Here is a 15,011-nt window from a genome sequence, read left to right as displayed (position 1 = left end):
CATTGTGAAAAAGAACCAAGGGTTTGGAGGGCATGGTGCCATGGGAGATTGTTGAAGTGCAAGTATATTGGGGTCACCTCTGGACATATCTGTGAGTGTTGTTTGTCCTTTTGTGCTGTCTGGTCATAGAAACATTAGAACATTTTCAAACAAGGCTGGTCCTTTCCCCTTATCCCTCTCCTCTCTTGCTCTCCTCTCTCAGATCTGAAGCGGATCGTGCAGTTAGACCTGGATCTCAAGTACAGGACCAACATCAGAGAGCTGTTTGAAGAGTTTAACCGCTTCCCTGCTGGGGCTGTGATTGGCATTGCCAGGGAGATGCAGCCGGTGTACAGGTACCCACCTTGACCAGGAAATCATTAAAATGAGTGGTTACATCTTATTAGCTTGATCCAGATTATATGGTACTTAATATTAATCCTAGGTTTATAGGCTTATAGGTTTTATGTGCTGGGTTTTGCAGTAACCCATGGTTATATTCTTGTGTTAAGCTTCATAGCAATAGACTCAACATAGAGATATATATAAACTTAAGACGCTTAGTTACAAGTCTTAAAAATCCCAGAATGACTGAAAAGTGATGCCGTACACCCTCTCACACTCCTGCAGTATGACCTTAGATTTGACAGGTTTGCAGTGTTCCTTTAATAAAACATACCATGCAGCACAGAAATTGACGGATTGGTCAAAATGGAATTGCAGGCTGTAAAGTCAAAGTCTTGAAACTGGGACATGCCGAAAGCTTAAAGTACAATGTCACTTCTAAGTGCTTTTCAGCAGACAGACAAAGCATGAATGCCATTGTGACACACTTGTGAAACTGGTGCATAACTGCATGTTTCCAGAGAGCACTGGTGTGTGTTATTCCTCTGTCACAATAAATGGACAGTCTTCTACAGAGAGCAAAGAGGTGGGAGACACACACACGGTTCTCTCTTCAGTTAAAACCCTGACTGGAAAGGGAACTACACAGGAAAAACTGCTCTCTGCAGTTTCATATCCTGAAGGTCATAGAGTTTGAGCAGCAACAACAGGATGCCCTCAGTCTCATTGTTCGGGCTGAGTCACAGGAGGAGGACAATGCCTATTTCTAGCTCACTGTTGCCGTCGGTCTCCAAAGCTTCTTCAGGGCAGGCAGTTTCAAATGCTATTACAGAAGAAAGCAGATAATTTCTAGTGGAGTGTTAAAGAAACCAGCAGGTTTGCGAGGTATGAGAGAGGCAGGCTAGGAAGCTGCATTGTCACTGAGGGGGAGGAAAGCAATTTTGCTGCATTCCCAGGGTGCTTGTTTGGTGACTGGAAATAAATACATGCATAACCGGAAAGTTGAACCAGCATTATGAGGAAGGCTTCATTCTAATTAAAACACCAAAGTGTTTTATTAATTTATTTAACCTAGAATGCTGTCCTTTTTGTTTTCCCTAATTGCGACTCCAGTTGACAGAGCATATACACGCACATATTCAAAATGCAAATTTTATTTCACATAGTTGGGAAATGAAAATGGTTCTCTCTCTGTGATGTGGCATCTGAAATTGGCAGATACCTTGCCATTTGAATGATGATCCTTCATTCTCTTCCCCCTTAAAACAAAATAAAGAACATGCTAGCTTAGATCACAAAATAAGCTCAAATTGTACTCAATGCAATTGCACAAGAATGTGCCTCATCATTCAGGTTGTTTACTCTACGACGAACAGTGTATTGCATTCGATTGAAGTGCTTTATTTCTAGTCTGTATTTTTAATTGAATGCGCTAGATGGAGCTGGAGACACAGAAGTCTCTTTTTAGCCAGTTTGATGTTGGAGTTTGAGGTTGGAGTTTGAGACCATGCCCACCTTCCCTCAAAAACATAAGATAGAATGTTTGCACAGAGAGGTCAGAAATAAATAAGTAGTTGCCTTCAATCCACTTGCAGTACCTTGTTATTAAATGGTTTCTGAGTCACATGCCAAGAAATTACCATTGCTTTTTTCAGAAGCAAAACTGAAGTCTATAATAAATACATAAACTGGTGCATCATTAAATAAACCCAGGGCACCTGCATTGGTTGTTTAACTATTGAAGTTTGTATAATACGTGTTGTTGGCATTGGCTTAACCATTAAGAAAGGGTGACTTAATTCATTACTCAGTAAATGTGTATGGTAAATTATAATGGTGATTATATAAAACCATATATTTCTTCCACACGATTTCTACTGAATATTAACTACACACATCATGATTGTGATCACAGGTATCCATGTCCACTCCTGCATAGTCACACTTCCACAGTTTTTATGGATACCTTAACATAATCAGCTGCTTAAGAGTTGGTTCAAATGTATAATTTGACCAGTTAGGGCTACATTAAATTGATACCATGTCACACGTTGTTCACTTGTTAGCAACTTTATATGTACTAGTTTTGCACATCATCCAGTTGTAGATAGTTCAAACCCAATGTTTTATGGTGACGTTGGGTTTGCCAGGAGCTTCTTTTTTTCAAACCCAATAGGAAGTACCATGAATGGGGAGGTTTTGATCTGGGTCCTAGTACTTTCTATTTGTTGATATGACAACTCAATAAATCCTGATTTATAAAGTGAAGTGATTGGTTTAGAACACTTATTCAGCTGGAATTGTCTTTGATTAGGAAATAAATCTTCAGTTTGCAAATTCACAGGCAATAATGTTTATCAGTAGTAGCCTACCGTTTTAATAGAATTTCTGATAGAGCAATACATTGCTTTTCCTGGATAATTGAATTTGATCTGCTAAATTTATTAACTTGTTAATACATGTAATTCTTGTTATAGATGCCTTGGATACCGATGAATCAACAACAACATAAATACTACTACTAATATAACTATTTATGCTTTGAAAATGATTAGAAAAACAAAACAAATATGTGGATCAGTTTTCTTACTTCTCTTTAATAAGACAAGATAAAAGTTGAATTCTCAATGGATACTATTTGTTTAACTGCTCTGACTGATGACACACAACTTTCAAATATGAAAAGTGGGTCAAGGAAAGACTTTTCATGCAGTGTTCAGAATAGAAGGAACAGAATTTCAGATTCTTAGAAGGCCACATCTCTTTTTCAATTCAGAATGTGGGGCATATAAGGTAATTATAGTCTTACTATAAATATGGTTTGTCTGTACAAATCTGTTCCTTGGTAGGATCCAGTCTAGGTTGCCAACACAAACAATCTTTGCAGCTCCACTACGCTGTGTTGCTATGTGGTAAAGGGACAAAGCCAATGTAATCAGCCCCCAAAAATTCTAATAATGCATTTGCAAGTCATGTTTTTATAGTGGTCATAAATATGATATGATCAGGGATCAATTTAACAGGAAGGAATGTAGGATTACAGTAATTTATGTAGGTACTCTTTGGTCTTCCACTTTTGTTACTCAAGTTTCACATTTGGTTTTCATTTGAACTGTTTTTAAGGATTCATCAGATTTCTATGTTAATGTGCTTTTGCCCCGTATGTATAATTTTCAATTCAGTTTTCTAAACTTTTGGTATTCTGCGAGTTTCACATTGTGCTTTATGAAACCTGTCTGTGTTTATCCAAACCCTGTGTCTGTAGAGACTTATAAAATGACTAACAGAGGATATGGCTCATCCTTTGTCAGTAGAGATGTCTGTACCCCATATTGGCAAGGGCCCTGGCAGGAGATGTTGCCACTGCATGCTCTATTCAAGATACTTTATAAGACTGAAATGCGGGTAGTGTCACTTTACTCCTAGGAATGATATAAAGAAAATGTCTGAGTACAGTGCAGCTTACTGATGGCAATGCTTTAGAAGTTCTCTAGTGACATATATTGTACAATCTTGGAATATATTGTAACAACTCAGGGGTTCTGGCCACAATGGGGACTCGAACCCCATTCTCCCGTGCCACAATGCAGCGATCTTACTGCATCCCTAAAAGGCCCAGGCCCCTTAACGAGGCTAAAGATCGCTACAATATGTTGCCAAATGTTAAGGGGAGTCACACTTATGTAATTGAGTAATAGTATTTTGAGAATTATTAGCGACAGACGTTAAGCGAAACCTATGTTATACAGACTCTACTGCCTTACTGCGTCATAGCTTCGTCCAGTGTTGTCATGGGATACCTTGTGAATTTGAATTGAATTTTCTCTTGACGCTGTTGGTGCTAATAGTCATTTAGAAAAGCCATCATGCTATAGCTCTTACACGTGGCTTTCTTCCTTTCCTGGGAAGAACATTGCTATATTAATGATTAAAGCTGAGGTTTACTTTGAAAGAAAAACATGTTTCAGCCAATGGCATGATGGAAATGTGATCAATATAGTGGGATCATGATGTCAGAGCATTGTCGTTTCTTACTGTTAACTGCAGTTGCTGTGTTTAAATAGCTGTGCTTCACGGCAGCTTGTAATGAAGTTTGTGTTGCATGTGTTTCTGATGCGAAAATCTGATTAGATTTTCTGTGTACTGCTATAAGCTGGAATGGTGCTATGTCCTGTTTATTTATAGACAAGACAGAGCTCATCACAGTGTCTGTATGGCAACATTGACAAAAAAATAAAATACACAGCACACTGAAAGGAGTTCAAGAACATGTGTTTGAAGCTTGAACTGGGGTTAAACAGGTCATTTTTCTTTTCTCTGTACCTGTCATTCTTTGATTTTCCTTTCAGCCTTCAACAAAGAGGAATTTGATTTTATTAAACATATGTTTTTGTTCTCAGTGCAACTATATACTTCACCACACTTCATGATGTTTGACCTCATAAAGAGTTGTGCATAGTGTATGACTATCAATACATAATTTGAATGTTTATACAAAATTGTAACGTAACTTTTCAGATTTTCTGATTAAGGGCATACATCTCCAGGCAGGTATGTCCTTGGATTTACTACATCCTTCAGCAATAAAACATGTGAAAAACTTAATTGGTCTGAATACACATTGACAGACAGTTCACTGCCCTTAAATTCATCCTAGGCCAAGACCAAATGAAAACTTTAACCTATAATGTTAAAATTAAATGGGTTATGAGTTTGTAATTTGCGATTTGTATGTCAAAGATTTGATTTGGTCAAGCCTTACTTAACTGAATAGTAATACACTCACCTAAAGGATTATTAGGAACACCATACTAGGGGCTGAAAGCATTCTTTAGAAATGTTGCCCCATATTGATAGAATAGCATCTTGCAGTTGATGGAGATTTGTGGGATGCACATCCAGGGCACAAAGCTCCCGTTCCACCACATCCCAAAGATGCTCTATTGGGTTGAGATCTGGTGATTGTGGGGGCCAGTTTAGTACAGTGAACTCATTGTCATGTTCAAGAAACCAATTTGAAATGATTCGACCTTTGTGACATGGTGCATTATCCTGCTGGAAGTAGCCATCAGAGGATGGGTACATGGTGGTCATAAAGGGATGGACATGGTCAGAAACAATGCTCAAGTAGGCCGTGGCATTTAAACGATGCCCAATTGGCACTTAGGGGCCTAAAGTGTGCCAAGAAAACATCCCCCACACCATTACACCACCACCACCAGCCTGCACAGTGGTAACAAGGCATGATGGATCCATGTTCTCATTCTGTTTACGCCAAATTCTGACTCTACCATCTGAATGTCTCAACAGAAATCGAGACTCATCAGACCAGGCAACATTTTTCCAGTCTTCAACTGTCCAATTTTGGTGAGCTTGTGCAAATTGTAGCCTCTTTTTCCTATTTGTAGTGGAGATGAGTGGTACCCGGTGGGGTCTTCTGCTGTTGTAGCCCATCCGCCTCAAGGTTGTACGTGTTGTGGCTTCACAAATGCTTTGCTGCATACCTCGGTTGTAACGAGTGGTTATTTCAGTCACAGTTGCTCTTCTATCAGCTTGAATCAGTCGGCCCATTCTCCTCTGACCTCTAGCATCAACAAGGCATTTTTGCCCACAGGACTGCCGCATTCTGGATGTTTTTCCCTTTTCACACCATTCTTTGTAAACCCTAGAAATGGTTGTGCGTGAAAATCCCAGTAACTGAGCAGATTGTGAAATACTCAGACCGGCCCGTCTGGCACCAACAACCATGCCACGCTCAAAATTGCTTAAATCACCTTTCTTTCCCATTCAGACATTCAGTTTGGAGTTCAGGAGATTGTCTTGACCAGGACCACACCCCTAAATGCATTGAAGCACCTGCCATGTGATTGGTTGGTTAGATAATTGCATTAATGAGAAATTGAACAGGTGTTCCTAATAATCCTTTAGGTGAGTGTACAATCCAAACTCTAATGTTAATTATGTAATTTACTTTTTCCTCTCAAAATTGTATTTATACTCTCTCTGCTTCTATAATACAAATGATCTACTACATTGTAGACAATCTTACAACCTAATGTAAATTGGTTTCTTATACATGTTAAGATTGAAAACAAATGCTCTCTTTCTCTCTGTACTATGGAGGGTGATCAGTGCCAAAATTAAGATTAATGTGATGATGAACATGAAGATGATATTGAACATGAAGATGAACATGAAGATGGTTATGAACGTGAACATGAAGATGATTATGAAGATGATTATGAGCACTGGATAGGACAATAAGCGCACTGGCTAGTGCCCACTAGCTCTGATTGACAGAGTTCAATGTTTTGTCACATTGAAAACAATAAATACAAGAGACGCTACGAAATGTAGAAGCGCACTGAGACAAACGGGAAATAAATATATACGTGTTGAAACTAATGAATGTATAAATGTTGAAATAAATAGATGAATAAATACATATATAGGCCTAAATGTCCATGTTTAATCATGTATTTATTTAACATTTCAGTTTGGATAGTCTCCATGAAAATATATATTTAAATTAGGGCTGGGAATCGATAAAAAAAAATACTAATCGCACAATTTGCTGTAATTAATCGCAATTAATCAAATTTTTTCCCCAAGCTTGTAATCATCAATATTTAAACGTAGAATCACCTAATTAAATTAATCAACACAAAGGAAGTCTATTTTAAATAATATTTTTAATGACATCTTGTGAACTGTAAACAGACTCTCCTCAGAACTACAGAGTAGTCATTCCCATCAAATATATTGAATGCAGCAACATTATAAACAAAGTGCAAGTTGAATATTAAAACCATCAAGGTTATCAAAAAGACTGGATTAGCATAGAATGTAATCCAATAGGCCAAAATAAATACTTTATTTATATGCACCAACAATATCAAACACAACAAAATGTTAAAGTGCCAGTTGAATTTCAAAAAGGTACATAAGTCTTTGCAGTATGAATAACAAAAGGAGAATATTGATTTTTTTTTTTCACCCCAAGATTTTGTCTACTCTTTTACATTAAGCCAGCAACTGAGACAGACCAGTCGGTTTACATTATCAGGGGACAAAGCAGCTCTCTTTTTCTGGACATTGTGTCATTAAAGTAATTAAAACCCAGGCAAAAAAAGTGCTGTGTCAATTGCGTTATTTTTTCTTAATGCGTTAAACATTTCAAATGAATCGCAAAGATTAACGCGTTAATTCCCCCAGCCCTAATTTATATATATATATATATATACCTAAAAAACATTATCCTTACATTATAATTCAGACCCAAAAAATACCAGTCTCACAGTTGTGCAACTTAACCACTACATAGTGCCGCGCTCTGGCGCATCGCTAAATCTTAATCTGCTTTGTGACGCGGGAGAATGGGGTTCGAGTCCCCGCCGCGGCCAAACTCCCCTGAGTCGTTACATTATGAATATAGCCTTCTTAACTGTATATGTATATGTTCAATAGCTCCACAATACATGGTATAAAGCCTAAAATTAATGCAATAGAGTACAATGTAGGACTTAATTAACACCTCCCTTTATCTATAGATACCGTGTGAGCGAGTAGATGTGTCTCTGTACATTTTCCCGAATACAATCAAACAAAATACAATATGGAAACTATTAAGTTTTAACTTCCATTGAATCACGTCTGTCCGCCATCGCTCTGCCTCTGACTTCCAACCACTTTCTATGGCAACATTGTAAAAGCGGACAGTCTGCATCTTCATCCTCATCATCATCACTGGTATTTTTTTGGGTCCGAATTATGATGTATTGATGATGTTTTTTATGTATATATCTATTTATTTGTTTGTTTATTTCGACATTTATTTATACATTCATTAGTTTCAACATATATATATATATATATATATATATATATATATATATATATATATATATATATATATATATATATATATATATTTCCTGTTTGTCTCAGTGCGCTTCTACATTTCGTACCATCTCCTGTATTTCTTTTTTTTCTATGTGACTAAACATTGAACTCTGTCAATCAGAGCTAGTGGGAGGTAGCCAGTGCGCTTATTGTCCTATCCAGTGCTCATAATCATCTTCATGTTCACGTTCATAATCATCTTCATAATCATCTTCATGTTCATCTTCATGTTCATCTTCAAAATCATGTTAATAATCATCTTCATGTTCATCTTCATGTTCATCTTCATAATCATCTTAATGTTCATAATCAACTTCATGTTCATAATCATCTTCATGTTCATAACCGCGTTCATCTTAATTTTGGCACTGATCACCCTCAATACTGTACTGTTACATTGTGAATAACCAGTCCGTATTAAATTGAACTCCTTTGCATCAGAAAGACATGGAGTTCTACCTTACAGTTCTGCTGATATATTAAATTGTCATCACGTGTAACGGGGCATGAACGTGTGTCTTTTAGCGTAGCGGGCTTAACATTCTACTGGGTGGAGCTGCTGCGGTGAGGAGCATCTGTGCGACAAGGAGCTCTGACCGCACCGGCTACACATGTATTAAGAGAAACACATGGTGTGATAAAGACATTGTGGTATGTGTTATTATAAACAATGATCTGTGTATGAAAACACATACTGCAATTATGATCCGGTTTCCCCAAAGATATATTTGAAATACACAGATTCACATAATTAACCCCAGTTATTGCCTTGAGGAGTTTGTATTTTCAAGTTTGCTTATCAGTATATTAAAAGGAAAACCCTGTTAGATGTTTTCAGCAAGTAAAAAGAAAAGCAGGGGAAGATTTATTGTTCTGATTTTTACAGGAATACTGGTGATTTTTAAGGGGGTAAGAAAAACCCCCACATCACCACATTACTCACATTTGGTCATTATTCTTGAACAGGAGAACAATAAGACTGAAAAAGCAATAGCATTGAAGAACCAAGATTATAGTATTCTGACTATTTAAAGTTTTAAGTGTATGACTAGTCTAGTTATTTAGAATTGTCAATGATCTATTCTTTCTTAAAGACAGACTGTACTTCGGTCTTGACCTCATATGGTAAATGGTTGGATATGACTTGCACTTTTTTATGGCTAGCCATCTTTCTCAATGCCAGTATTGTGGAATGAAAGTATTCAGGAATGAAAGGTATTAAGTGGCTGTACAGCAGCTTAACCCAGTTTATCAAAGAGCCTTGGTACTCTGTTGCTGTAAATCCTGTCCCTTGTCTGATTGTTTTTTCCTTGTTTGTCCCCATTAAACTAGTGGATTGTTGCATGTTCTTCTTGTGAATTGTTATTTTCAGTCTGGGTCATGCTTATTTTGAAGACGGTAATACAATTATTGATGAAAACAGAGGGTTAAATAAATGTTGAGGTAACTTGATAAAGTGTAGAGCAAAGAAACATCACAGTGACGTGTATAATTGATATCAGTTTATTTTATTTTTGGCAGATCCTCAGATATGTATTCGATAACCATTAGAGCTTTTCCAAACTATTGTTGAATACTTCACATACATTTTATTAGGATTTAAAATGGATTACCATTGATTGTTTTACAATTATGCAATGAAAGGACATAGGATTCTTCATTGAAGAAATCTGGAAACACAGTTGCAAATGAAGACTGCTTTTCCTTTATTGCTAGATGCATCAGTTTTTTTAATTTCCTCCCAAAGAGTTGCATTTAATCAATAGAAAGCCTTGCAATAGTCCCCCCATTTTAAGTGTAATAACCCAACTCAGGGTCATTCTGACTCCCTTCCATTAAACACAAATCATCAATAATTGCTTTCAGACTTCGTACATGATGAAGTCCTCCTGAGTGTTCAGTCCATTCATGGGTCATTGTGACACAGGAATGATGAATTAACACCACATTTTTTTTCACTCCCTAACTGGGGATAATTAAAAAAAAAAATATAGATCATTAAATACTATTAATTATTTGATATTCATTTGTAAGAGGGTGGATAAGCTCCACACATCTTTCAGTTAAATATAATTCGGACTCTTTCTGTGCCTGGGCCATTGGAAGCCACTGATTAACCTGACCTGACCATAAGAAATGTATTTTGTTACTTCTGTTATTAACCAAACATATATGGTGAAGTTTGTACAAAGAAATTGTACATTATACTTGTTTATTGTTCTTTAATTGTACTTTATTTTTTACATGCTTTTCTTTCTAAAGAACTCAGCATAGAAATCATCAACCATGTTTGTGATTACTTTGGAGAAAATTATATTTACTGGTGAATATTTTAAATTGTGTTGTTTTCTTTATAATAAGAATAATAATAGAGTGGAATTGAAATCTGAACAGTAAGCATTGCTATCCTGAAGAAGAGTCCTTTTGATGTGCAAAACAATAAATGTATGAATACTGATTCATAAATCCCATACAAACAGAACTCAGAAATATAAAACAATTGAAATTATATCTACAAGTTCAAGTAGTAGTGAAGTTTTAGTTCTTCAAGACATTGGAAGCTCCCCCCACCACATGCACACCTTGTTTTGTCGCCACCCTTGAGTAATGTTTATGTCATGTTTCTTAAATATTACTGCCTGCTACATAATAACTACCTATCTGGGAGATGGAAACAGAGCATCTGCTGTTGTTGTGACTGGAAGAGCTCCACAGTGTGCAATGATGGCATGCTGTTGAGTGCTGCAGTCCACATGGATGGGGTTACGATGGTGCCTCAGTGCTTCATGAGTTTGCTTTCATTCCCGAGCACAAGCTAAGCTTCTCTCCGTGAATGCCATGCAGCAGAGCAAGTAATGGACATCCGATATCCTATAAAGCTTCTGTGATAAAAAGTAAAGGCATTTGAAATATGTTACTGACTGGTGAAATGTGCCAAATAGGATTATCTGTTTCTTTTTACTCTGTCTGGCATAAGACAGAGTAAGGCACTGTGCCAGAGTCCTTGTGCATATCCTGCCAATGTTGCCCTCTGATAGGTCTGTTAATATACTGTCCAGCATGAACCAAAGTCATAACCAATGTGTAATAGCTATAATGCATTCCAGTAGGTGTGTCATATGGTACCTCACCACCTCTACATTGACTGCAGGCACTTGTCTCTGTCAGAAACACCCATGGCATGATATACTTTGATAACACACTTAGGTTATTTTAATATTTGACATAGGTGACTTGGTTTATGCAGTGTTGTTTCCTGTCATTACAGACATGCATGTTCCTCTTGTTAATCGAATGATCAAAGCATGAGTACTTCAAGTGAATGAGTTCTTCAAGGGAGTGACTTTTTTAAATTATTAATAACTTTTCCAAGTGCTGGTTTGGAAATCCCAGGATGCCAATATTAACTTAAGTATTAATTAAGTAATGGAATAATAAGTGAAGAGCAGTGAACTTGCTCATGGACCACAGTGTGTAATTTCCAAAGGGACTTTACTGTACTAATGCATTAATGCATAGATCCATCAGCCTCAAATAATGTGTATGTAAAAATGGATCATCAGTTTGCATTTATTCTTTCTTTATTTCACTTTCTGGGATTTACATGTTATCTTGTCAGCAGTATTGTCTTTCTCTGCTTAATTAAAAACCCGCAGAGCTTGATTTTTTTTTTACTTTTTTCCATAATTAAACTAGAACAAGGAGCTTTTCACTATGAACTGTAGCCACTGTAGCTCTTGTTTCCAAGAAAGTTGTATGTGGATAAATAGGAAGTCAAATTTACAATAATTAGAACAGTACACAACATGGTTCCTTTCTGTGAGGGGTTGTTGGAGACCAGAGTCATGTAATATTATGAACGTTATTGCTCTTAATGCATTCACATTCCATAATGCAAAAGAGATTCCTTCATTTCTTATCATGTGTTTTCATTGGAGAATGGACATGGGTTTTATCTGTGTATTTAGATGTGCCTTGTGGCTTTAAACCATGGTGTTTTGCATCTTGGAAACTTTTTTTTTCTGCTCTTCAGTCAGCAATTTTTGTTTGCCTCTTTTCTTGGTGACAAAATAGTTACAGCTGTACCTGCATTGTCTCTATTTTAACCCATTTGATTTCCTGTCTTGATTGACCATACTTATACATTCAAGTTTCCATTTCCTGTTTCACCAGTTCATCTGTACCTCAGTCTTCTGTGCTCATATAGTACAGATTGGAATTACATGTGGCCTTGCATCTGTTTTTGTACTTTTAAGATATATTTTGAAATTCTGTGCTAATTCAAAACTTTTAAAATACACAGATGTTTTCACAGTTGTTGAAATATTGTTTTTATTTTACAGGAGAAATTAGTCTCTTTACTCGAAAAACAAGACCAAAGTAAATCTAGGGCACAGTATGCCATGCTGTCGGAGTCTTTCTTTAAATGCCATACAGTCTGTTTGAGATTCCTATATTTCCTTTGTTGAGTGCTCTAAGGAGATGCTGCCTCACAGAGTCTGCCTGACACATCATGTTCATTCTGTGCTGAGCAGAGAAAACAAAACATACATTTCAATCAAGCTGAGAAAAATCCCATTCTCAGAATAAAAATTAACTCAGCTCCTATCCCTCAGAGGTCTAATTTATCAGCACAGTTTTTCAGATAGGAATGCTGGGCCTGTTATTTTCAAAGTCATTCCTTTTCAAAGGACTGTCTCACTATTACTGATTGCAACAAATAATACAAATGCCAAGCCATTTCTTAAAACATGATTAAAAAAGCTTGGCTTACTAGTGCCCTGCAGCCTTCCTGCCTTTAAGCAAGAACACTTATTTTGTTTTGATCACTTATTGACTCCAGAAGTGTTACGAAACATTTCATCACCTGAGATACCATGCTGATGCAGTTTCAGGGTCTGAATGGCAACAATACATTGTTGTTGGTATTTGCAGTTTCCTCAGGCTGGATGTTAGCTGTTTGGAGAGAAATACATTGAAAATGGTCTCAAGGAGGTAAAATATTTTCAAAAATATCTATGTAATTTTATAGAATAATATGAGCTTCAACACCTATTTGAATATATTTGATTCTTGCATTTATTAAATATAAATGTGTTCGTTAACTAGGCTAATTGTTCATTGCTGTAGTATACAACCATATCCTCTATCAACCTATGTAGACACAACACACACATATACCTAGGAAGACATTTTCTTGCAGAAGAAATAGTATGTTCTGAAATAGAGAGCTGTAAAAAATCCTTTTGGATTTACCTTTTCTTTTGAACTGCCTACATAATTTGTAACCTCACTTCCAAATGAAGAATTAATATACTCCAGCACTTTCTGATAAAGAGAAACAGTCCTTTTCATTTTTTGTGACTCATTGTGTCCTAGTTTTCAAAGGTAGTTTGTTCTAAAATAATATTATTATTATTATTTTTATATTTCAGTATGCGGTTTAAAGTGGTAACTTAGATATCAAAACATCTTGTGACCCAGTTTCTGCAAAACAAATTTATATCTCAAGCCCAGCATGACCTCAGTAGTTTATGTAGTATGTTAACAATACTGTGAAGTGAAAACAAACTCAACAAAAACAAACACAGTCTTTTTTTGTTATCAGAAATTTACAAATTAAGCTGTGATATAGTCGTGGTCTCCCTCCTTGTATGTAACAAAAACAGCTCAAGGCTAGTGGACACATGAGATATTGTGACTTTTATCTTCCTGATAGTTGATCATAACAAGCTGCCATTCAAAAACAGCTGGGATCAGCTTATAATATGCATTTCAAGGATAACATTATAAAAGGCTTAGTATGAGGAGATCAGGAGGTTGTGGTGCTTGTTATGTAAGTCATGTGAAGAAGAGAAAGCAAACATTGCAAATATAACATTGATCCAACTCCAAATAGTCATGTTAATAGATTATATTTATCAATTAACTAAATGCATACTGAGTGAACAGAAGAAAAATTTAAATCAAATCCATATTTGGTGTGACCACCCTTTGCCTTCAAAACAGCATCAATTCTTCTAGGTACACTTGCGTTTTGTAGGCATATAGTCAGGTGTATGATTAAACAATTATACCAAACGGGTGCTAATCATCAATTCAATATATAGGTTAAAACACAATCATTAACTGAAACAGAAACAGCTCTGTAGGAGGAATAAAAGCCAAACTCAGCTAACAAAGGTCATACACCATGGCAAGACTGAGAACAGCAACAAGACACAAGGTAGTTATACTGCATCAGCAAGGTCTCTCCCAGGCAGAAATTTCAAGGCAGACAGGGGTTTCCAGATGTGCTGTCAAAGCTCTTTTGAAGAAGCACAACGAAACGGGCAACATTGAGGACCGTAGACGCAGTGGTCGACCAAGGAAACTTACTGCAGCAGATGAAAGACACATCATGCTTACTTCCCTTTGCAATCGGAAGATGTCCAGCAGTGCCATCAGCTCAGAATTGGCAGAGAACAGTGGGACCCTGGTACACCCATCTACTGTCCGGAGAAGTCTGGTCAGAAGTGGCCTTCATGGTAGACTTGCGGCAAAAAAGCCATACCTCCGACATGGCAACAAGGCCAAGTGACTCAACTATGCATGAAAACACAGACACTGGGGTGCAGAAAAATGGCAGCAGGTGCTCTGGACTGATGAGTCAAAATCTGAAATATTTGGCTGTAGCAGAAGGCAGTTTGTTTGCCGAAGGGCTGGGGAGCGGTACACGAATGAGTGTCTGCAGGCAACAGTGAAGCATGGTGGAGGTTCCTTGCAAGTTTGGGGCTGCATTTCTG

The 15,011-nt window shown here is 36.9% G+C and overlaps 1 protein-coding gene across 1 annotated transcript in view; it reads left to right on the top strand.

Moving 5' to 3' along the window:
- The window catches only part of xxylt1 (xyloside xylosyltransferase 1), a 60,295-nt gene that overhangs the window by 22,638 nt on the left and 22,646 nt on the right, over positions 1-15,011 (top strand). The window contains exon 4 of the mRNA XM_066709223.1: positions 203-335. Within this exon, the coding sequence (XP_066565320.1) occupies positions 203-335 (133 nt within the window). The remainder of the gene's footprint in view (positions 1-202; positions 336-15,011) is intronic.

The sequence above is a fragment of the Amia ocellicauda genome, chromosome 7, assembly GCF_036373705.1.
Source record: "Amia ocellicauda isolate fAmiCal2 chromosome 7, fAmiCal2.hap1, whole genome shotgun sequence".
NCBI lineage: Eukaryota > Metazoa > Chordata > Actinopteri > Amiiformes > Amiidae > Amia > Amia ocellicauda.
Note: the sequence above shows the minus strand (reverse complement) of the source record. Positions and strands in the feature narration are given on the sequence as shown.